The 25,531-nt window shown below is 36.3% G+C and overlaps 1 protein-coding gene across 1 annotated transcript in view; it reads right to left on the bottom strand.

Moving 5' to 3' along the window:
* LOC126810676 (cilia and flagella-associated protein 47) overlaps positions 1 to 25,531 on the bottom strand; it is a 55,733-nt gene that overhangs the window by 27,384 nt on the left and 2,818 nt on the right. Inside the window, exons 4-26 of the mRNA XM_056098781.1 lie at positions 25,104 to 25,150; positions 24,463 to 24,691; positions 23,270 to 23,582; positions 21,883 to 22,143; positions 21,182 to 21,340; positions 20,013 to 20,253; positions 19,269 to 19,421; positions 17,600 to 17,703; positions 16,751 to 16,833; positions 15,291 to 15,387; positions 14,314 to 14,417; positions 13,535 to 13,647; positions 12,655 to 12,788; positions 11,982 to 12,092; positions 11,119 to 11,249; positions 9,328 to 9,450; positions 8,433 to 8,642; positions 7,350 to 7,418; positions 6,942 to 7,023; positions 5,584 to 5,681; positions 4,848 to 5,129; positions 897 to 1,098; positions 49 to 247 (exon numbers count right to left, since the gene is read on the bottom strand). Coding sequence (XP_055954756.1) covers positions 49 to 247; positions 897 to 1,098; positions 4,848 to 5,129; positions 5,584 to 5,681; positions 6,942 to 7,023; positions 7,350 to 7,418; positions 8,433 to 8,642; positions 9,328 to 9,450; positions 11,119 to 11,249; positions 11,982 to 12,092; positions 12,655 to 12,788; positions 13,535 to 13,647; positions 14,314 to 14,417; positions 15,291 to 15,387; positions 16,751 to 16,833; positions 17,600 to 17,703; positions 19,269 to 19,421; positions 20,013 to 20,253; positions 21,182 to 21,340; positions 21,883 to 22,143; positions 23,270 to 23,582; positions 24,463 to 24,691; positions 25,104 to 25,150 — 3,545 coding nt within the window. The remainder of the gene's footprint in view (positions 1 to 48; positions 248 to 896; positions 1,099 to 4,847; positions 5,130 to 5,583; positions 5,682 to 6,941; positions 7,024 to 7,349; positions 7,419 to 8,432; positions 8,643 to 9,327; positions 9,451 to 11,118; positions 11,250 to 11,981; positions 12,093 to 12,654; positions 12,789 to 13,534; positions 13,648 to 14,313; positions 14,418 to 15,290; positions 15,388 to 16,750; positions 16,834 to 17,599; positions 17,704 to 19,268; positions 19,422 to 20,012; positions 20,254 to 21,181; positions 21,341 to 21,882; positions 22,144 to 23,269; positions 23,583 to 24,462; positions 24,692 to 25,103; positions 25,151 to 25,531) is intronic.

Below are 25,531 nucleotides of genomic sequence, written 5' to 3'. Positions count from 1 at the left end.
CTAGCATGTAAAACTGTACAGGCTGAAAAGAATTAAAAAGAATCTTACTTTTTATATTGCGAAGCTAGAAGATTAAATTCTCCTGATATTTCTGTTAGTAACGGAACAGGAGTCAGACACAGGGAAGGAGGATCAAACCAGATCTTGGGTGCCTTCAGTTCCCCCATAACTTGTAAATATTGATAGGGTTTCGTCCATTCCTCATTAACTATAATCGGTACGACAGCCTCGTATCGACCTGGAGCATCTGAAATATAAGAGAGAAATATGAAATGTAGTAATTATAATGTCCTACTCATCTGCATCAACGGGCATTCAGTGGTCTCATTCCAATCTACTGCAATATATCCTGGGTTCATCTGAGGGGGAGACATGTATTCAAATTATCTGCCCTTTATCATTCTAAGAACCAATAAAAAAAAACAGGTTACAAATCAGTCTTAGCCTCATTGCTTACGTTCATAACAATATGGTGGCTTGTTTAAGTTGCAACAAGATGAGATTTAGTTTCTTTCACCAACTTCCTTTGTATTTAACGACTTTTTTGATTGGTCGTTAAAAATAGCACAGTCATCAAGGGCAGATAATTTGAATACATGTCTCCCCATAGTTGGAGTAGAATGGAATGAGACCACTGCGGATACCGAGAATGTGTGCTATGGGGGAATTTTTTTCGGGACAGCAGAAACAAGAGAGGGGACGACAACACTCTATTAAAAAGTAGCAGAGACTGGACAGGCCTTGTCTATGATATCACCTTAGGTGAAATTGGATGTAAAACATTAGGAACGAACGAACGAATGGACAGGCTGGCAGATCTGTGTAGCTGCTGGGTGAAATTATGATGTCGGCAGAGACAGTAGACATTTTTAAATATCTAATGAACATATACTTACTGGGACAGAACAAAATAACTATAGACTGAGTTTTTCCTGGATCTAATTCTCCTTCTATACCACAACCACTTCCACTCTTCATAAACGGTAATCCTGTTGGATGAAGGAACTTCAAGATACCTTCATCCAACGCTCTCGACGGTTGGGATAAATCTAATGCCCATTTTAACATCTTATCACTGTTGTTGACCAATACAAAATTCTGAAAAAAATCAGTAAGAGTTTTGATGTTAATTTTGTTTTATAATTCTAACCATGACCATTTTTGTTGACTGACCATGGACAATCAAGCTAACTCACCCTGACTGACCATGGACAATCAAGCTAACTCGCCCTGACTGACCATGGACTATCAAGCTAACTCACCCTGACTGACCATGGACAATCAAGCTAACTCACCATGACTGACCATGGACAATCAAGCTAACTCACCCTGACTGGCCATGGACTATCAAGCTAACTCACCCTGACTGACCATGGACAATCAAGCTAACTCACCCTGACTGACCATGGACAATCAAGCTAACTCGCCCTGACTGACCATGGACAATCAAGCTAACTCACCCTGACTGACCATGGACAATCAAGCTAACTCACCCTGACTGACCATGGACTATCAAGCTAATTCACCCTGACTGACCATGGATAATCAAGCTAACTCACCCTGACTGACCATGGACAATCAAGCTAACTCACCCTCCGTGGCCATGGACTATCAAGTTAATTAACTCCCTCATCTGCTCATTGTACATTTAAATTGGTGCGGGCATTTCATCTTGTCATTGTTATGTATGGTTTCAGTTATGTTGTTGTATTTTGTCTATATATATATATTTGCCTCATATTTGTATTATTTTATTAGCTTGATAACGTTGAGAGAATAGCCTACTCTTCAAAAATTGTTTTAAAATACACTAGTAGCTGATTTCCATAAGTATGTGTTTTCGTTGCATGTCCATGTAGTTTGAGAAATTGAAAATTAATGAATTGGGAAGTGGGGGTGAGGACAAAACCGAAATGCCTGAAAAAATTACGTGTTTAGAAGTTGGCTGGAAGAAATTTAATGTATGAATTATTCTGAAGATCATGGAATGCTCCTATTAAAGAGATCATGGCATGCTCCTATTACAGAGATCATGGTATGGTCCTATTAAAGAGATCATGCCATGGTCCTATTAAAGCGATCATGGCATATTCACTTAAAGAGATCATGGTATGGTCCTATTAAAGAGATCATGGCATATTCACTTAAAGAGATCATAGCATGTTCACTTAAAGAGATCATGGCATGTTCACTTAAAATGATAATAACATGTACATTTAAAGAGGTTGTGGCATGTTTAATTAAAAAAAGTCATGGCATGCTTATTTAAAAGAGGTTGTGGCATGCTCAATTAAGAGGCCACGGCATGTTCAATTAAAAGAGGTCATGGCATGCTCATTTACCTGGTAAAAGAGGTCACAGTATGTTCAGTTACAATTTTTATATATACAGAAGACAAATGTATAAACATTTAAACACATGCATCCATGCAATTGTCAGTCAACATCATCAGCTGTTATATACATTCACAAAAATATTAACTGAGGACCCTTCGCAACCACATCCCTTAATCAGAGGCTTCGTGCAACCATACTTCTTAGTTGAGGGATGTATGCAACCACACCATTTAAGTAGAGACCCTGTGCAACTATACTTCTTAGTTGAGGGCCCTGTGTAACCACACCTTTTAAGTAGAGGGCCCTGTGTAACCACACCCCTTGAGTAGAGGGCCCTGTGTAACCACACCCCTTGAGTAGAGGGCCCTGTGTAACCACACTCCTTAAGTTGAGGGCCCTGTGTAACCACACTGCTTAAGTTGAGGGCCTTGTGTAACCAAACCCCTTAAGTTGAGGGCCCTGTGTAACCACACCGCTTAAGTTGAGGGCCCTGTGCAACCATTAGATATGTTAGAAAAACAACTTAATATTATTATAGGAACAATAAAGAACAATTGATATTAATGATATTATAAGAACAATAAAGAACAACTTGATATTATAGGAACAATAAAGAACAAACTGATATTAATGATATTATATGAACAATACTATAAACAACAACATCTGTCTCCAAACATATAACTACCTTTTCATTTAACTGTAAACAAACAAAAAATATAATCAATAAAGGGAATAAGATTTATTTCTTTAAAAAAGTTTTTGATGATCTAAAGCGCAACGGTTCGACCAGTCATCCTGAAGAACTTTTTCAACCGATTAGCAGAATACTCACTAAGCCACCTATATAAATTGTCATAAACATGTATTACAAAATACAGTGCATAAAGTTTGAAAATTCAAAACATATATAGCGAAACAAGTTTATTATTATTGTTAAAATTCTTGTTAATTAACAAGCAAATCTAGTAAAGCAGTACAGAAAGGAATAGCGAATAAAATAATTATTTTGATGTTGGTTAAAACAACCTTTCAGTTGCCATGGATTTTATATGTTGATTTGTATTGTGAGATGACAATATGTCTACCATGAACATTTTACCTATATAGATCAAATTGGTAGACAAAATTTCAATCATTTAAAAAAAAAAAAGGTCTGCTTAATAGCTCCTTTAATCCTGGGGTTTAGCTCCTTTAATCCTGGGGTTTTATTCAGAAAAACTTAAATCACTGTACGGTATCCTTTTCGTTAGCCAACAGCCAGGATTAATACTAGGATTTTAACGCCTATCCAATCAAAAGTCTGCATTTTAAAATGTTTTAAATGATATTTGTGGTCTAAACCCTTGGTCATATGTAGGTTACTTCCCTTGATTGGAAGTCTTTGGTAAGCTTCTTTGCAGGAGGTCACCTGGGCCTGATATCTAGAAAATTTTTCAGAACGTTCTTGTGCTTAGATTTAAAGTAGATTTCAGTGTAAGCACAAACACGTTATTAGACTGATACTTGATTTGTGCTTACGTAAAAACGGTCTTAAGAATTTTCTAGAGACGGTAATTTATACAGTTTCTTACGCAAGAAAAAGGGGAAGCATGACTTTGTGCTTACTTTTCAGAATTTTCAAGGAACCGGGCCCAGGAGGTGAGGTCTGCCATCTTGTTTGTTGGATCCAAGAACATGTGCTTTGGTTTGTCAATGTAAAATGAATAAATATCTTGAAACATTAACTTATGATTTCGTGAATAAGCCCCCATACATGTGATTGGCCACAAGTAAAATGTCAGGAGATTTTTGTAAAAATGTCAGGAGAATTAAGGTCAAAAGAGGGAGACTTTAATTATGTTTTATTGTGCAGAAATTGCCGTGAATACGAGACTGACGTAAGCGCGCGATGTCAAAGTTTCAGTTTTGCAAAGCGGTAGCTTCCGGGGCCCGTAGCTTCCGACTAATTACGTAATATTAGAGCGTTGTGTTGGTCATTGTAAAATTTATTTAACATCGAAAATCATGAATATTACGACCAGGACTTTATTAATTTCGTATAAAAACAATAATTATCGTGTTATTTAAATGGTATTGTTCCAAATACAAAAACATCGAAAATGTATTCAGACCGTGTTACTAATTATAATAACGCTGTGTTACTAATTATAGTAACGCCGTGTTACTAATTATAGTAACAACATTCAACACTTAACAAAAAAAAAGTCTGTCTCGTTTTATTTCGATGCTATTTGATTACAATTTTGACTCCCAAAAAATAAAATTACAAGAATTGAAAAAAGCGGGAGTATTTGTCTCCTGATCGGGAGCTCGGGAGATCAGGGGTGAAATCGGGAGACTCCCGCAAATTGCGGGAGGTATCACATGTATGTAAGCCCCGTGGAGTCTAGATCAAAGAATTTTAGCTCCTTTGAAATGTTTTAACTTAAGATTTCGTGAATAAGCCACATGGAGTCCAGATCAAAGAATTTTAGCTCCTTTAAAATGAGACACAATAAATCAACAAACCTTGGATCCTCCAAAACCTGTATTCATCGTAACATCGTTAAAACTTGACGGCAGATTAAATTCAATACGATTAGTTGATAACTGTAATGGCTGACGCAACGCCGTGGCAACCACATGCTTTCTTGGCGTGACAACTATAGCAGGTCTAGGTCGAGGGTTGATGATGTGTTCCAAGCTGTTCTTCTGGGAGGGTACTGGAGTAGGGGGGAAGGGGGTGGGAGCAGGTGAGGGGGCTCCGATATGATTTACAACCACTGGCATAATGAAGTCATAGGCTGCAACCTGAAAACAGAAATTATTCTCTCAATATAATGCATGAATACATAAACTGTTTAATAGAGAGAAATGGGGTTTAACGTCCACTCGACACAAACTAGGTCATTTTGGGACTAACATATGGTTCAATTTTATTTTAATAATTCGATTGCGCTTTGGGGTCTTTAGCAGTTGAAGGAAACTGGTGGAACCAGAGAAAACCCACGAGATTGGACAGGCGACACTACTGCTTGTCACGAACAACCGGGTAATCGAAACCACGCCAGTTGACTCAATGACAGACCTTTTGATACATCACGCACACGTTAACCATTCAGCCATCCAACCTCCCAACGAATCTGAGAAGAATATGACTGTTTGAGTCAGCCGATCAGGGCAGGTATCAATAACACAAGAAGTGCATTGAGCGGTTACCTAGGTGACTTATTTTACAGTCTGACCACAACTTATATATTCCTACCTCTCTTGGCATGAATGTTAATTCCCCCGTTATAACCTCTTCAGGTCGAAGACCGACGCTGTACATTCCCGGATTCATCATCTGATAGGTATAATCATCTACAATATATAGAAATTATTTTTTTAATATGTGAGACATATTGTACAGAGAGAGAGAGAGAGAGAGAGAGAGAGAGCTAAACGCCCACTGGACATAAACTAGGTCATTTTGGAACTAACATATGGCTAGTAGTCGGAGGAAACCGGAGGACCCAAAGACAACCCATGATTTTGGGTATTGGCGTGCATGCAAAAGAACCATTGACAGTTGGAATTCGAAATAAGAGTAGGTCGTATAGCGCCGCTGTCCGGACAAAATTCAAAATAAGAGTGGCCGTATCCCCAGTGATCTACCAACTTTTCCCTCATAGCACACTGTATGGCGTATGCCCGTCTTCATTAGCCCAGTAGGAGCAGAACAGTAGAACGTTAAACCCCTTTTTATTTCATTTCTTTATTGGGAGCAAAATGGGATGTAATCACTCACCAGAAAGTAAGATATCTATATTTAAATAATTTGTTTGTGTTGGGGTGAGAAGGAAAGAGAGAGAGAGAAATGGGGTTTAACGTCCACTCGACACAAACTAGGTCATTTCGGGACTAACATATGGTTTAATTTTATTTCAATAATTCGCTTGCGCGTAGGGGTCTTTAGCAGTGGGAGGAAACCGGAGGACCCGGAGAAAACCCACGAGGCTGGACAGGCGACCCTACTCCTTGCCACGTACAACCGGGGATTCGAAACCACCCCAGTCGACTCAATGACAGACTTTATGATACAGCGCGCGCACGCTAACCATTCAGCCATCCAACCCCCCGGGTGAGAAGGAAACAAAAGGACACAGAGAAAACCCACAAGGGTGGGTAGACGACCATAATTATTGTCTAGGATACACAATTCCACTTTCCAGTTTCCACCATAGCAATTCTCCCAATAGAAAAGTAGGTTTAACATCCACTGTACATAAACTAGTTTTTTCTGGGACTAACATAATATGGTAATGTTTATTCGATAAGTCTTTAGTTATGGGGGGGGGGGAGGGGGGGGTAAGTTTTCAATTCATGTCTTTTAGTTGAATTTGTGTTTGCCATCAGGTTTTTATACATGCTTGTATTGATGTTATTAATGGTTGAATAAATATGGCATAGATATTATGAGTTTTTCAGGGGGAACCATAGGACCCAGAGAAAACTCCTGGGGATTAGGCAAGCGACCTGGGTTACATACACGTCTGGGATCGAACCACAACTTGAGTCAATGACAGACCTTATGATCTAAACTCGGGCGTTAAATGACTTCTCATTCCCTCAGATATTTACCTTGTGACTGTGATCCAGGAAAATTGAGAGTAAAATCTTTAAATCTTGTCAAATCAAATTCTACTTTTGCTTTAGTTACTGTCTGTAATTATAAATTGTTAAAGATATACTATGTAAGATTTAGATAAAGAACTGGTTGCTCGTACTATAATAGTTCAAAAATAGATAATATGTAAAATTAATATATTGAAAAATATAGTCTCGAATCGATTATCCAAATTATTGTAAAAATTTTAAATCTTGTGGTCAGTCTCAACATGTAAATCATGTGCATCTGATCGAGTTGATTATGGGCTTGATAATAAATGTCTCAATAAAAATTTATATAGAACATTTGAAGCCAAAATAAAGACCTGCAAAAGGCAGATTTAGCTCTTAAGAAACGGCATGTATGTAAGAGTTACCTACCTTATTAATCAATTTAAAGGGAACTTGGGTTCCAGATCCACAATAAACTCCACCAAGATGGAAAGATGGCTGGAAAAATAACAAATATAATAATATATGCTAAACTAATACAATGAATTTCACAAAACCTCAATAAATAAAGAGAGAGAGAGAGAGAGAGAGAGAGAGAGAGTTTAACATCCACTGACACAAACTAGGTCATTTCGGGAGTAACACATGGTTCAATTTTATTTCAATAATTTGCTTGCCCGTAGGGGTCTTTAGCAGTGGGAGGAAATCGAGGGACAGAAGACCCACGAGGTTGGACCCTCTATAAATATATATAAATAATAACGCTACCGTACACAACTGCATGGTGAATATGGTAGAGAGACCAATACAAAAACAACAAATACTTTGATGATAAAACAAGATTTACATACAAAATATTTAAAGGAACAATAAACAATAATATTTAATGTCTATTTTATGTCTATTTTAAAGCTAAAAGCTGAAAGCTAAATTTTGAGTTACGATTTTAGTGCTTGGCCAATCAGTATTCTTCAAATATTTTAGCTTAAGTTTGGATGAGTACAAGGCCCTAGGACATCTATCTAAATCCCCTGACATAAAATCATGAACAAGACCTTATCTCACGACACACAATTGAGAATAAGGCCCTAAGACCTGTATCTCATGACACAATCATTAATAAGGCCCAAAGTCCTAGCTATTTCATGACATACAATAAAGAACAAAATCCCTGGGTCCTGATCTTAGAAAATAAAATCACAGAATAAAAGATAAAACATGCCAAATCAATATCAACAGGAGACTCAACGATACACCTCCAATCTGTAGCTCAAAAAATAATCCTAAATAAGGACCCATGACGTTACCTCAGTCATAACATATAATGATTAATAAGGCCCCAGGACCCCTACCACAACATGGAATCAAGGATAAGAACCCAGGACCTCTATCTCATGACATAAAATGATTAATAAAGCCCCTGGGTCCCTATCTCATGACATAAAATGATTACTAAGGCCCCAGGGCCCATATATTGCGACATAAAATCACAGTATAAAATATAGAACGTACCAGATCAATATCAACAGCCGGTGACTCCACGGTACCTCCCATTCGTAACTCAATACATTTACCTCCCTTGATTGAAATCTGTATCCTTGTATCAAACTTTAATACCGCGTCTGGTGTTAACGCTACTTTTATCTCTGTGGTGCCACCTACTGGTATTACACCATGTACAGGTGATACTGTTAATCCTGGGAATGGATTCGGATCTAAAACCTAGAAAATAAAAAACAAACAGGTCAGGTTTAATTCTACACGAGGAAGATTTCAAATTGGCTCCTCCTACAAAGTGTTTCTTTACTCTCAGTTTTTTTTTACATTGATAGGCTATTGAAGCAGGTTACCAAACAAGGTGTCGCTTTCTCGCTGGCAAATAAATACAAACATGACAGGTTTAAACTTACGGGAGGAAGACAAAAAAACGGTGGCCTGTTCGTTAATTTATACTTTTTTCTAATAATTTACCTCATACAAGAAAGATTCACTCTGCAATACAACGAACGAGTGTTTCGAAGACAAAAGGTTTCCATCATGGAGAAAATGTTTTTCATGGTTTCTTGATTTACCACAGTTTTCATTGCGAAACAATCGTTCAGTGTATTGCAGCGTGGATGTTTCTCATATTAGGTAAACTGCTCTACTTCCAACTTTCAAGGAATTACACAGATGTTAACGATTAGATTAGATTACACAGGTAACACTTGGTTTTTCTCCAAATCTGAAAGACTTGTCTCCTTACCATGCTGGAAAATCCAGCAGAACTGACTCAGTCAACACTAACACTTGAACATGGTACAGATTGACACAGTATCGAAACAGTGTAAAATGAAAGCAGAATTGTGTATAGATAGAAGTAAGCGTGGTTTGAACCTGTATAAAATGAAAGTAGAGTTATATATACCTGAAAGTAAGCATGATTTGGTCCTGTATTATGTAATAGAGCTGTTCTAACTGTTGATAAATTAACAGGAACCTGACCAAACATAATACGACGCTCAACAAAATGTACATTTGAATGACCCAACTGAAAAATAAATATAAACAAATGTAAAATAACAACAACAATAAATAATAATCAAATAACACACTTTATGGAATAACAGTTACTATAGTTTATTACAGGGTGACTTTTAACGAGATTTCACAAGTCATTATCAAACATATACACAAATATGTGTTGATATATGTTCGATTAACGATTTGTGAAATCTCATTGAAATGTTGCAGTGAAATAAACCATAGTAATTGTTATTTGACAATGTTGCAATTACTATAATATATGCCATTCAAAGAATAAAATATAATGATAATAAAATATAATGATAATAAAATGATAATAAAATATAATGATAATAAAATATAATGATAATAAAATATAATAAAATATAATGATAATAAAATATAATGATAATAAAATTGCATTCTTTATACTAATATGCTTTAAAGTAAACAAATAATTAAACAATTACGATCGTTTTATGGACCAGGAACTGACCATAATGTTCGATGAAATTCAAAAATTTAATTCACCAAATCGATGCAGAATTATTCAAAGATGAAGTATGCCATTCATTAATTGACGGAGCCTTAGGCTTTTTCGAAGAGCGTCACCCCAAGAAGAAGAACAATAAAAACAAGATGAGTAGCACTTAGCGAACTGTTACTGGTAAAATAAAATTAAATATTTTGATCAGAAACTGTCATGTACTACGACCTACTTTTATTGATCCCCAACTGTCAGGGGATCCTTAACGTGATTCCAATGGTAGGGTGGCCCACCATAAATAAATATCTCATATATCTCCATATATCTCGACAATTACGCCACAATATTTATATATATGCCAAGCCTCAAATCAGTTTCACACAATTATAGTCACTAAATAAACGATCATGTTGTACTTAATAAGCTATGACCATTAATCATCTATAAATAATAGACTGAAAACTGGTTCCAAGTGTCGTCCATAACATCCAGACACTTTTGAGTAAAAGATAGGTTACGTGCCCTTGTTTTGAAATTAGTCTCGCTTAACCAGTCTATCGACCATTCTACGTCTGATTGACAGGTCGGGATAATGAAGATTACTTTTTTACGAAACATAACAGAAAGCTAGAACAAGAAATTGAATTTAGAAATAAGCACGTTAGGTAGCTCAACAATCGTTTTAAGAACCTTGTAAAAGTAAAATGAAACTACTGCTAGTATAATGTTCCTGTCTAAACCGAGTGATTCAGAGATATTATTTGTACTAAACCAAAAGATGCCGCTCTTAACGGTACAGTTAATGATAAAGCGATTTAAAAAATGAAACGAACGTAATTTCTAAATCTGCTGTAATAACCAAGAAGCTTAACTTCACTGCTATTCAAAATCGTCAACAATAAATTTTTTACGGCTGTAATAGTTGATAGATTTGTAGAGAATTGCACGTGCCATGGCTATTCATAGTATCATACTGTCAGAAAGTTGGTCTCGGCACGGCGAATGTGCACGCTTCAGTGGTAGTCTCGAACTATCAGCGGTGGACTTTATTTCTGTAGAGTACATGGGTCACCCTACCAATGGTATGCATGTGAACCCATTTTTTGTTCCCATCCAAACAAACAGGTACTATTCCCCCTGATAACGAGAATGCTGAGCAACAACCCAATTCAACCGGCGATAAAATTTAATCTATAACAAACTAACCTCAGCATAACACTGTAACGGAACACTCGTACCGCCGATAATATCCAGTGAAAATTCTCCATCTAATGGTGCCAGGTAGGATGGATGCCAGACTACTTCACAATCTAAAGACTTAAAAGCTTTCACGCTTCCTGGAATCATAAAAAAATAAATTGAAGGCATTGTGAATTTTTCTTTAAACATATATTATGCAAGAGCTAAATCTGCCTATTGCAGGTCTTTCTTTAGGCCTAAAATGTTATCTAAATTATTAATTAGACATTATTAAACTTATCCACACCATAATCAACTCGCTAGCCTGCGTTATTTTCTGGATTTGAATACATTTTGTGAAGGATGATTTAATGTCAAAATGGATAGTCAAGACTTTGTTTTTTATCGTACCAACTTTAGTAATGATGATCAAGGCTAGGCCTAAAATTCAATCTCTAATATCTCGGGGTTCAGTATGGAGCAATTGGACTGAAATTTTCAGCATATTCTCTTTACGTTATTTTTTTTTTTGAACTATTATAGTGAGAAATGTCAGCTCTTTATCTAATCTCCTATAATGGCCCTTTAACAAAGTAGTATTCGACACAGAGAGAGAGAAAGAGTTTTCCCAGTCCATTCAACACAAACTAGGTCATTTTGGAACTAACAAATGGTACAATGTTTTATTTCATTAATTCGTTTGTGCATACGGGTCTTTAGTCGTGGGAGTAAACCGGAGCACCCGGAGAAAACCTACGAGGTTGGGCTTATGACAAAAAGTCCAAGTGTTAGACAATTCGGCCATGCAACACCACCTTTTGTACCTGAAGCTGATCAAATATACAGATATTTATTAAAATGAATGTAAATCAAGTTAAAACCTGTCCTACCTGAAGCTGGTCTAATAGAGAATGCTGTGCCCTTTTCACCGATTTTAGGCGACCATCCGAAATCAGCATTATGATTATATCTGTTATATAATGTAATAACACCACGTATACCTGTATAAAATATAATATCACCATGGATACAGGTATATAATATATAACCATGGATACATGTTTAAAATATAATATATAACCATGGATACATGTTTAAAATATAATATCACCATGGATACATGTATAAAATATAATATCACCATGGATACATGTTTAAAATATAATATCACCATGGATACAGGTATATAATATATCACCATGGATACATGTTTAAAATATAATATCACCATGGATACAGGTATATAATATATCACCTTGGATACATGTTTAAAATATATTATCACCATGGATACAGGTATATAATATATCTCCATGGATACATGTTTAAAATATATTATCACCATGGATACATGTATAAAATATAATATCACCATGGATACATGTATAAAATATAATATCACCATGGATACATGTTTAAAATATATTATCACCATGGATACAACTTTTTTGCGGTAGGTTTTATGTATTGAACATATTCTGTGGTAAAGACCAAATTAGGTCATTTTAGGACCAACATGGTTACTTTATGCATAAAGAAACAATGAGAGTAACATCCCCTTACCTGCATCTGCTGGCGAACCAATGGTTGGTTTAAGAACAAGATTTTGGGTAGATAACTCTATTGAGACCGGTACAACCTCAGCTAATACGGTCACATGATCTTGATAGAATCCATTCACTGTGTATAATACTGACCTGTAATAAAAGACAAACGTCCTGATATGGAAGATTCTGCCGAGACAGTGGTGATTATATTTGTTTGTTTCTTTGTGGGTATGCATGTTCGATTCCATCAAGGGTGGGGGGTTGGATGGCTGAATGGTTAGCGTGCGCGTGCTGTATCATAAAGTCTGTCATTGAGTCGACTGGCGTGGTATCGAATCCCCGGTTGTACGTGACAAGGAGTAGGGTCACCTGTCCAACCTCGTGGGTTTTCTCCGGGTCCTCCGGTTTCCTCCCACTGCTAAAGACCTCTATGCGCAAGCGAATTATTGAAATAAAATTAAACCATATGTTAGTCCCGAAATGACCTAGTTTGTGTCGAGTGGTCGTTAAACCCCATTTCTCTCTCTCTCTCCATCAAGGGTGATATCACACTACCAATTGCTTTTTACAACATACATGAAGGTTTTGAGAGAGAGAGAGAAATGGGGTTTAAGATCCACTCAACAAAACTAGGTCATTTCGGGACTAACACATGGTTTAATTTTATTTCAATAATTTTCTTGTGCATAGGTTTCTTTAGCAGTGGGAGGAAACCGGAGAAAACCCACGAGGTTGGACATATGACCCTACTCCTTGTCACAAACAACCGGGGAATCGAAACCACACCAGTTGATTCAATGACAGATCTTATGATACAATGTGCGCGCTAACCATACGGCTATCCAACCCCCTGTGAAGGTTTTGAACAATATTTCTATAATGTTTTTATAACTTACCTCTGAAAAGTTCCCTGTATACTAGACTCGAATATAACAGGTATTACAGCTTTAGACATGGGTGGTAGAACTTGTGATAATGGACTACTCTGTCGTAACTCTTTACAATCAATCTATAAATATAATAAAATAAAATGGGGTTTAACGTCCTACTGTTCTGCTCCGACTGGGATAATGAAGACGGTCATACCCCGTAAAATGTGCTATCGATGAGAAATTGTACATTCATTAAATCCGAAAATGAAATGAAATGGGGTTTAACGTCCTACTGTTTTGCTCCTATGCTGGGCTAATGAAGACGGGCATATGCCATACAGTGTGCTATGAGGGAAATGTTTGCCCGGACAGCGGCGATAGGGCCTATACTCTTATATCGAATTCCAACTGCCAAGGTTTCTTTTACGTGCACACCAATGTTTTAAGTGAACTAATTTAAAAATCATAGATTTCCGATGTATTTAAGAAATGTGGAGCTTCATATGGTTCAATAAGTTTGTAAATGGGGTAGGATTCTACCCAGGCAGTGGTCAAGATTTCTTATCAATGAGAAATTGAGTAGTTAATGGCAAAAGAGACAGAGTCATTTCAGGACTAACATATGGTTCAAAAGAGGTCTTTTGCGGTGGGAAGAAACTGGAGGACCTGAAGGGAAAATCCTGAAATTTGGATAGATAACTCTACCCCTTGTTACGTACAAGCAGGGAATCGAAACCAGGCCACTAGACTCAATGACATCCCCGCTCCCCCTTTCACAACTGACAAGGTAAAAGCCTGCTTACCTCTGCTACTATATGTACAAACTGATCCAAGTTATTGATAATAACAATATCTTTCTGACTAACAGACCTCAAACAAACTTTACTAAAATCTATTGTTGATGGGCCTGTAAATAAACATTGTTTAATAATATTATATAGAGTCAGAATAATCGTGAATTAGTCAAATAGAATAACAGAATGATTTTATAATAATGATCCATAGAGTTTTTAATCAAATTACCAAATTACACACAAATCAAGTTACTGATGGAGGAAAATAGGGGACTCAGAGGAAACCCATGAGGTTAGGCAGGTTATACTACTTCTTGAGAGAGAAAAGGGGTTTAATATCCAGTCAACACCAACTTACTTCAATAATTCACTTTACTTTAGTAACAACAAAACACATACTTATGGAAAACAGCTACTAGTGTATTTAAGGCGATGTTTCGTAGAGTATTCTCTCATGGACTATAAGTTAATTAACTCTCTATCTGCTATTGTATATCTTAATAAGTGTTGGTTTAGGCCTTTGATCATGTTGTTGCTTTGTATGGTTTCGGTTATGTTGTTGTATTTTGTCTATATATATTTGCCTCATACCTGTTTTACTGTATTAGCTTGATAACGTTGAGAGAATACTCTACGAAACGTCGCCTTAAATACACTAGTAGCTGTTTTCCATAAGTATGTGTTTTGTTGTTAATGTTACTCTATCCAGTTACTAAATGCCATTTAAAGAACATTTACTTTAGTAGTGAGAGGTCACCAGAGAAAACCCCATGAGGTTAGACAGGTAACCCTACTCCTTGTCAAGACCTCATTCCTAGTCCCGTATAAGCAGGGAATCAAAATCACGTCACTTAAATCAATGACAAGACCATTCGGCCACCCAACCCCACTCTCAACGACAGATATTATGGTCATACAACTCAGGCATCCAAACACTTCAAAATAGAAATAAAATTAGGAGTTAAGTTTACTTGAATTGAACTAACCTATTACTAATTGATGTAACTGCTGGGGTGTCAGCCATTTTGAACAATCTTTTTTCTCTTGTAGTGTGGTAGGGACTGCATTCAGACCTTCAGACACCTAAAAACATATGAAATGGAATTTGTCAAATTTCAAGATAACTTATTTTGGAAACTGATATTATGAAAACTCATTTCAGTCCTCTCATTTTTTTTCAAACCAGCCAGTTAGATCTATGATTCCAAAATCAGAGAGAGTGAGAGAGAGAGAGAGAGAGAGAGAGAGAGAGAAAGAAATGGGATTTAACGTCCACTCGACACAAACTTGGTCATTTTGGGACTAACATATAGTTTAATATTATTTCAATAATTCGCTTGTGCGTATGTGGTCTTTAGCAGTGGGAGGAAACCGGACGACCCGGAGAAAACCCACAAGGTTGGACAGGCACCAAAATCCCGTTTGCAAGTATTCACTGAGTTGCTTCTTTATTTTTTACAAAGCAGTGGAGCAACAATGGAGTATTTCCTCCATAATTTACTATACTAAAAATACTTATCAATATGTGGAAATCTTGTTACAGATTGAAAACTTCTTCGCCAGGAATAGAAGCTATACTATGTGTTTAGTGGAGTTACAAATGACAGTGGCAGTCTAATTAACTGAATGAAGAGTCTGTCAGTCAGTTTAGATTTAAACTTTCACACAGTAAATACAGTTTGATTGGGAATATTGTTAAAATTGTCACGTTCTTTAAACAAGCGGTTGCCATGCCAAGATATACCCAGATTGTGACCTCTAGAGGGACCACAAGCGAAAAACATGATTTTTCGTACAATCAGGGGGCATAATCCATGAAATTACAATCCGCTACATGCCAATATTGAAATAGCCGAGATATTTTGGGAGATGAACCTGTAATTTAAGTTTCGTCAAAATTGGATAAAAATTGTGACTTGAAGAGTGTCCACAAACAAATGAAAATTTTGGTGTATAAAAATATCTTGAAATCAGATTTGAACGAAATGAGTGAAACATTGACCCACTGGCAAAATCTTGAAATAAAAACCCAGGTAATAGGATCAGTAAAATGTCTGATTCAGAAATGTATAACTAGGAGAGAAAATGAAAAATGGGGTTTCATGTCCACTCGACACAAACTTGGTCATTTCGGGACTAACATATGGTTCAATTTAATTCAATAATTGGCTTGCACATAGGGGTCTTTAGCAGTGGGAGGAAACTAAAGGACCCGGAGAAAACCCACAAGGTTGGACAGGCAACCCTACTCCTTGTCAGGTACAACCGGAGAATCGAAACCCTACCAGTTGACTCAATGAGAGACCTTATGATACAACACGCTAACCATTGCATATAACAAGGAATGCGACTTGAGTATTTTTAAAATCTTTGACTTTCTTGCGTAGTAACAGAACAAACACTGTATGTGGCGGCTTCAACTTTAATTCATTAAGAAACAACTTACATTTCTGGTCATGGCTATCTTCTCGATCTCACTCAACTCTTTAGCACTTAATAACTTCCAGTTGGCATTTGGTGGAGGAGGAACTAAAAAAAAACAGATATATAAACCAATTATGTTTTTGTTTAAAAAGGGATAATCATATGAAGAGCTCATGGGGAAGAACAGTCCAAGTCACATTATTCTCACCCGGGAGGCCATTTCAAAAGGGCCTTGGTTCGATGTGACTCAGATCGATTTTATCTGAAATCAATTGTTCCACCTTATACAATTTCATGGAAGAAATGATTTAGATTGTTCTTCCCCTGGGCTCTTCACATACTCCTTGCTGTGTTTCGTTTGATATATTCAATTTTGTTCTCAAATAATCAGTCTTTTTGACAGCTGCCGAGAACGAAAATATTGGCTCTATTTGTTTTCTTTGTTTTGTGGGACGAAGATCTCATACAATTTTTCATAACTACACAGACAGGAGTGGGAAAGTCTACTCATTGCTAATTCATGATATTTTGTCCAATATTTTACAAATCGCATTACCTTATGAATATTTCAGGACCTTTTTTGTAAACCAAGGAAAATGATGAAAAAATCCAAATTTTACTCAACCGATTTAAACAAACTTGGCATCAAATTGAAGCCTACATCCGGGGGAACATTTCTATTGGACGAACTGTGATTATATGAAATAGATTTTATTTCAGACCAGTTTACATAAGACCTATGAAATTTTTTGATTTACTGGAATTTTGGCATTATTATTTGCACCATGAAATAACACTCCCATAATTTTATTAACCACTAGCTTAGCTATTTACATGCCAAAAATTATTTAATTCAGATCAGACAACTTACTTTGTGGATCTGGTTTGATATGATCGGTCTTTATGGTAAAAGGACGTAATCCACCAGCTGATTTTAATCCTATATCAACAGAGTTATTGGTCTTGGTAAATTCACTGGAAGAAATTAAACATCAAGATATCAACAACAGACAAATAATATAGATTTACTGAGGATCTCCTAAAATGACTAAGTCCAGGAACAACTATAGCACACTCATTGTAATTATGTTTTCACTTGTGCATTGTTTAGTTATGTGGTAACTACATGTATTTATATCTGATAGGGAGAGAGGGTTTTGATTAGGATATGCCTGTTCCAAAATCCCTAATCAGATACAAATCTGAATAAATATATTGTGTATTAAAAAAAAAATGATCACATACATGATCCAATGACTCTGACTGATCCAATGACAGTATAAATGATCAAATGACTGACTGAAAGATAAAGCTGGGTGATCAAATGATTTCATGACTGATTTAATTAATGGTTTAAGGCTATCCAAAAATTTTTATTCTGAAATGTTAAAGCTATTGAATTGAAAATAGTTTAAGTAGTTAGGAAATGTAATAAACAAGGGAAAACTAGCACAGGGGTCAAAATTCGTGAAATTGGAACGAAGGCATTTTTTTAAAAAAATGCCACAGTAATTCCTTCGTCACTACGGCAGTTTTTATTTGCACTAAGGCAAAACTTTTAATTTACTTTCGTCATTACGGCATTTTTTTAAACTGGGAAACTTTGACATATATATCGATATTATTACAGAATTTGTCCAGAATTAGGTCACCACAACACCCTTAAATTTACGTACACCGCAGTCCATATGAATATCGTAATATGAATCCGTTTTATTTCTTCGAAATCAGAAGACCTAAAAATTCTTGCAAGTCCGCGAATCTGCTTTGGCTCAGCGACACCAAGATTCGTGCAATTCTATAATCCGTATCCACGTGAATTCCACCAAATATAAGTATTGTGGTACCTAATTTTTTTATTTGGTCATATTTTCCAGTAAATGATTCATAGCCTTTATATCTGGAAATTGTTTTGAACTTCTTAAATGATTAAATACACTAAGACAACGAGCCATGTGTATTTCCATTCTAGCCACCAGCATGTGATGTTACGGTAGAATTAGGTCAGATAGAAAAATACAGTCACGAGAACTCAGGAAAGAAACAAAACAATAAATTCCTACTTTCGATTATGCTGTGGATTACGCTCGTATACAACGGTGATTTTATTGTCAACATCGGAAAATTGCCGTCGTGATATTCTTAAATAGATTATCATGGCTAAATATGCCGTAGTTATTATTTATTTTCTACGGCAATTTCGCTAAATACTACGGCAATTGCCGCGGGTGCCGTCGTGAATTTTGACCCCTGCTAGCATTTAAATAAAAGTTGTTGCCAGGGTAACACATCTATTGGGGGATAAATTATGACTTTTTTAAAAATCAAATGACTGATAACTAATAAACTACATTATGACATTTTAATCAAATGACTGGTGACTAATAACTCACATTCTGACTTTTAATCAAATGAATGATAACTAATAACTCACATTCTGACTTTTAATCAAATGACTGGTGACTAAAAAAATCATATTATGAATCATAATCAAATGACTGGTGACTAATTATTGATAAATTAGTTTCACCACGACTGACCTGTGTTTTTGTTTATTGAGTCTATTTTCTCTCAAGTTTCTGATAAAATCCAGATATTTATTGGAATGTTGACGAATATTTTCTTCCTCCTCGTCTGTGTAGGCATAGTCCGGATCAATATAATGATGACGTTCAGCTTTTGTAAAAATTGTCCTGGAAAAAGAAAACAAAAGAACACATTAAAGTTTATATTTGTAATTTGCATTCTTTGGAAAATATAAATTTTCCATTGCTTAATCCAAACTAAAATGTGCTCAAACTGGGCAGTTTTGTGAAGTAATACTACTATTCATTATAACACCAGAAGTAGGAATGAAATGAAATGGGGTTTAACGTTCTACTCCGACTGGGCTAATGAAGACTGTCATATGCTATGAGGGAAATTTTGCCCTGACAGTGGCGCCACGGCCTACACTTATATTGAATTCCAACTGTCAAGGGATCTCTTACGTGCACGCCAATGTGTACGCGAGACCTCTGGTATTTGTCTCATCCGAACGACTAGACAGCTTTCCTTGTCAGGCCCTACATCACTGACAACAGGGAATCACACCGGAAAATCCCAAGAACTTTCTCGGCCAACACCTGAATCAACCCTGCGACCTCCAGGCTAGCGAGTCAGCATCTTACTCTCTTAGCCACCGTGGCTCCCAAAGGTAGATAATCTGCCAGTTTGTATTCAATCAGATTAAAAAATTGTCTCCCTTTTCTCCTGATGATATGAATAACGAAATCTCAACTTACTTGTATCGTTCCCGTTTATCTGTCGGCCTGATGCTCTGGGCACGATCGTTGGGATAAGCAATTCTTACTTGACTATCATCATCATCTTCATCATCTCTGGACGTTGTTGCTGATTTTAACGCATGTAGTCTTGTTTTATTGGCACCAATAAGAGCATTACGAGGTTTATTTGTATCCAGTTTTACGAATGTTGTCTCATCTACGTACAAACCTACTTCATTACTTATCATAGGTGTTATACCTGAAACAGTGAGAGATACAGGTGTTATACAGGTCTTATACCTGAAACAGTGAGAGAAAACGGGTTGAATATCCACTCAAAGTGAATTTGGTTTTCCGAAATATGGATACAAATCTTGATCTTCTAGAGTGTCCATAAGCTAAAAACTCGATTTTTCGTACAATCAGGGGCCCCAATCCATGAAGTTACTATCCGATACATGCCAATATCGAAAGGAACCAAGATCATTGAGAGATAAATCTATATTTCAAATTTCGTCAAAATCAGATAAAAATTGTGACCTGTAGACCGTTCAGACTGACAGGAGTGACGACAATATACGTCCATATAAAAATTGTGACCTCTAGACTGTCCACAAACAAATTTTGGACGGACGTTATAGGTCCGGACTGACAGGGGTGACGACAATATGCGTCCACATATAATGTGGGCACATAAAATATCAATTTAACCCTTTTGGTTTAACATAAGGGAATTAGAGGCCAAAATCCAAAGAAAGAAGAAAGTTCAACCTAATTGGTATTTTGATTAACATAAGATGTTTTCCATTTACTATTTCCATTCATATTTTATATTTGACTAAACTCAGTTTTATTTTACTAAACTCAATTTCATTTTATTTTACTAAACTCAATTTCATTTTAGTAAAGTCAATTTCATTTTAGTAAACTCAATTTTACTAAAAACAATTATTTTTTTTTACTAAACTCAATTTCATTTTAGTAAACTCAATTTTACTAAACACAATTTTATTTTACTAAACTCAATTTTAATTACGCAGCCTAATACATTTAAAAAAAATACCAAAACAAAATGATATCATTTGAAATGAGGCTGAATTGGGATATAATAAAATGTATTTACAATAGAACAAAAGTAATACCTGGGATGTAATAATTATGTATTTATAAAAGAACGGAAGTAATACCTGGATTAAATCGTGGACTTGGTTTGATTACCACGGGATCACTGGTCCCTTTAAACTTTATACCCATAACATGTATGACCTTAAGATGGGTCAAGGTCGGGTTACGATTATCAGCAATATGACCCAGAACATCAACTAACTGCTGGGGTGTAAATGTTCCTGAAAACATTATTTCAATCAATAACTTCAATCAATTAAACCATAAACATGCATTATTTAAGAGCTAAATCTGCCTACTGTAGGTTTTTCTTTTGAAAATGGAGAAGCGAGGCTGAGTCTCGATTAACAAAAATTCAAACAGTGATAACTTGGTACAGAATAAAGTAATTTGAATGAAATTTTCAAATCAATTTTTCATTGGCTATTTTTGAACTCTTATAGCAAGAACAACCAGCTTCTTGTCTAAATCTTATATAATATGCTAATGTGAGTCAAACAAAATATGTCACAAATTGACCAGCTGACAAAAATCTGAACTTTAAGCCCTGAGGCGCTGTCAGGTAAAAGTTTCTCTCACAGTGCAGTGTACTACACACCACCAATCTTAAATAGCCTGGTCTGGTTCAGAAAAGTTGGACGTTGAACTAGATTTTATTTCATAATTTTTTGCTTAGATATCTTTTATGCAGTGCCGTGCCGTGGACATGTTCTTTGGTTTCAAAATTAAAAATATCTGATTAAATAATGAAATCAAAACTCACCAACTTGACGTGGAGAAAATGAGAATATAACATCTTGTGTCTGACCAGGAGAAATCTTGCCGCTTGGTGGATGAGTCGAAAAATGAGCAATTCTTTTAAACTGGAAAGTTACTGGCAAGATGGTGGAATCGTTTTTCAAAGTAAACAGAACATCTGCATGTTCTCCGACCAGACATTCCCCAAAATCAAAAACTGGGGCTGGAGAAATATCTAATAACACTGGTAATGCTGTTCCTGTTAGAGCTACCTCCGCAAAACAACCTAAATAAAACACAATAATAACTTTAGCAGTGGGAGGGAACCGGAGGACCCGGAGAAAACCCACAAGGTTTGACAGGCAATCCAACTCCTTGTTACAAACAACCGGGGAATCAAAACCCACGCCAGTTGACTCAATGACAGACCTTATGATACAACGTGCTAACCATTCGGCCATCCAACCCTTTTGTGATATTCAGGAAAAAATAGAGAGAATCAAAAAATCCTGTAGGCCTCTCTCTGATTCAATTACAGATCTATATTTCCTTTTGTTTTTTATACTTTCGATGGAAATGAAATGAAATGAAATGAAATGGGGTTTAACGTCCTACTGTTCTGCTCCTAACCTGGGCTAATGAAGACGGGCATACGCCATACAGTGTGCTATGAGGGAAATTTTGCCCGGACAGCGGCACTACGGCCTACTCTTATATCGAATTAAAACTGCCAAGGGATCTTTTACGTGCACGCCAATGTGTACACGGGACCTCGGTTTTTCGGCCCATCCGAACGACTAGACAGCTTTCCTTGTCAGCCCCTCCGTCCTGCATCACTGACAAGGGAGAACCACGCCGGAAAATCTGGATGAACTTTCTCGGCCAATGCAGGGATTGAACACCCGAATACTTTCGATGGCCTACACTACATGAAGATCTGACCAGTTGTAATGGAAGGTCGCATCATGAGTCATACGAGCAGCTTTTGCCCCTATGATATCAGACATTTGATAAACCAATCAGCGTTGATGTTTCTAGTAGGATACCCACAGTTACGTGTAACGCACGCCAAGAACTTGCCGCAACAAACCGTTTCATTGGCTAATCCCTAACATCAACCAGAATGCCTGTCATATAACAACTCTTCCAGATCCTAGTGTAGTAAAGACAAGTAAAACGAAATTTTGAACTGTAAAATATGAAACAAAATAAGATCGGTGTTTTTAATCAGATTGTGTAGGCCTATGCATAATCTTATTTGTGCTTTGTGGGCCTTGAAAATGTCTCGATTCACTTCTGTAATTGAAAAACAAAGCCATGTTCTGTAGAATTGAGAAAAAATATAAAGCATAACGTATGAAACTAAATGCACAGATGTATTAAAATCTAAACAAATAAGGCAGATCACCCACCATCTTTGTTGCCACTAGCGACATCATCTTTCTGATTGGATATTCCATTATTTGAACCAATGATTTGTAGACGCATAAACAAAGCAAAATCTTTTCTTGGTGGCGGTGTTACTTGACATTTCCAACCTTGTTTTGAGCTGTACCATCTTGGACTGAATCTAAAGAATATAGGTATTTTTTCATATGGTCGTAAAACACCTTGATTGGGTATGGCTGTTATTAATGATGTTAAAATATTGGTGCTGCCTTTACTCAATCCACTACTTGATTCTTCAGCCAAGGCAGCAGCTGTTGTTTGACTGAGATCAACTCCCTGAAAACAAAACAAAAAATATTAAAGACAACGAAATAAATAAATGTTTAGATTATTTCTATCATGTCTTATAATTAATTTTCTATTTTAATTTCAGACATTAATTGATTCTTGTTTTCTGTGTTCATTTAATGTCAGTAGAACAGCTATGTACATGAAGGATCTCTCTAGACCTAATCTACAGATTCAACATCACTGGGTGTTCCAAAAAATATAATACCGGAAAGGTTCACTGCCAGTACAGACTCTTTTGTGGACCGAGGTGAGATTGTCCGTTGAATTAACTGGACAGGTAGGCCCGGTCATCCTTCAGTTATGTGTCTTTGTTGAGTGAGTATCTCCATTCAACAAGATGGACTCTGGACCAATCTGATTCTATGGTATCTCTCGTGGTTGAGAGAGTAAATGTTTTATTTTCTTGGTAAAATGAAATGAAATGGGGTTAAACGTCCTACTCTTCTGCTCCGAACTGGGCTAATGAAGACGGGCATACACCATACAGTGTGCTATGAGAAAAATTTTGCCCAGACAGCAGCACTACGGCCAACACTTATATCGAATTCCAACTGTCAAGGGATCTTTTACATGCACACCAATGTGTACACAGGACCTCAGTTCTTTTATCCCATCTGAATGACTAGACAACTGTCCTTGTCAGGCCCTCCGTCCTGCATCACTGACAAGGAGGAATCACATCGAAAAATCTGGATGAAATTTCTCGGCCAATGCAGGCATCAAACACGCAACCTCCAGACTATCGAGCCAGCGTCTTACCCACCGTGATCCCCTATTTTCTTGGTAACAGCAGTAACAGCAGATGGAATAACGTCATGTGCAACACTTTATTCCCACACCTTTTTGAATAACAACAGATAATTACCAATTCCTGTGCTTCTGCTTCTTCATCCATGATGGCGACAAAGTTGATAGTTTCTGGTCCATTGTTGTGTAATATAGCGTATTCTGTTTTATCCGTACCATAATATGTTGATCCAAATTTAACGCATTCTATCGTTTGTTCATCATGTATAGATACTAACTGTAATGATCGTTTGACGATATTCCCTGTTACTCGTAATATACTATCTTCTTGACCTTCTAACGTTACTCTAGAAATACACAAAATCAAATTCATTAAACAATGTATGAAATGGTTTTTAACATCCTACTTTTCACAAAACATTCTCAGACTTAAGTTAAGTTGCTTTATTTTAACTAAAAAATAGCCCTTTTTAAAAACTTTTGTTGTTTTAACGTATTAAATACACCAAAAAGAAACTATGTGCAAAGTTTGGTGTTTCTGGATCAAAGATATTTCTCATAAACAATGATTAAAAGTTGAGTAAATTCTTAACGCAAGTCTGAAAATGATTTGTGAACTCAGGGCTTGGTGTCCGTGATTTTGTCTGTTAGAGATTTGTTTTTTTGATTAGTTCTTTATTGGTATGTATAATACATATCCACTACAAAGATAAAAATGCCAGGTATATTTCATAATCATAAAACAAACAAATAACTTACGAAAAAGTTTCATCTAATTTTCCAGGTTCTTTTGTAACACATTCAATCTGTAATAAAATTGTAAGAAATCATTCTGTGACTATAGGTCTAGAGTTAAAGCTCCAGTACATTCAAGCTGGAAATGACTTTGAAAATTCATGAAGGTTCTACTTATAATAATATTCCAACATAAAAGTCCAACCTCGTGGGTGTTCTTCTGGACCTTCAGTTTCCTCCCACTTCTAAACACCCCTATGTGCAAGCGAATTATTGAATTAAAATTGAACCACGTGTTAGTCCTGCAATTACCTAGTTTGTGTTGTGTTGTGTTCAATAGTTCGCTTACACGTAGGGGTCTTTAGCAGTTGGAGGAAACTGAAGAACTCAGAAAACCCACAAGGTTGGACATGCAACCCTATTCCTTGTCACCTTTATTGGAGTAGTGTTGT

The sequence above is a fragment of the Patella vulgata genome, chromosome 2 (assembly GCF_932274485.2).
Source record: "Patella vulgata chromosome 2, xgPatVulg1.2, whole genome shotgun sequence".
NCBI classification, from domain to species: domain Eukaryota; kingdom Metazoa; phylum Mollusca; class Gastropoda; family Patellidae; genus Patella; species Patella vulgata.
The sequence above is the reverse complement of the archived record's forward strand: the minus strand, read 5'-3'. Positions and strand labels throughout refer to the sequence as shown.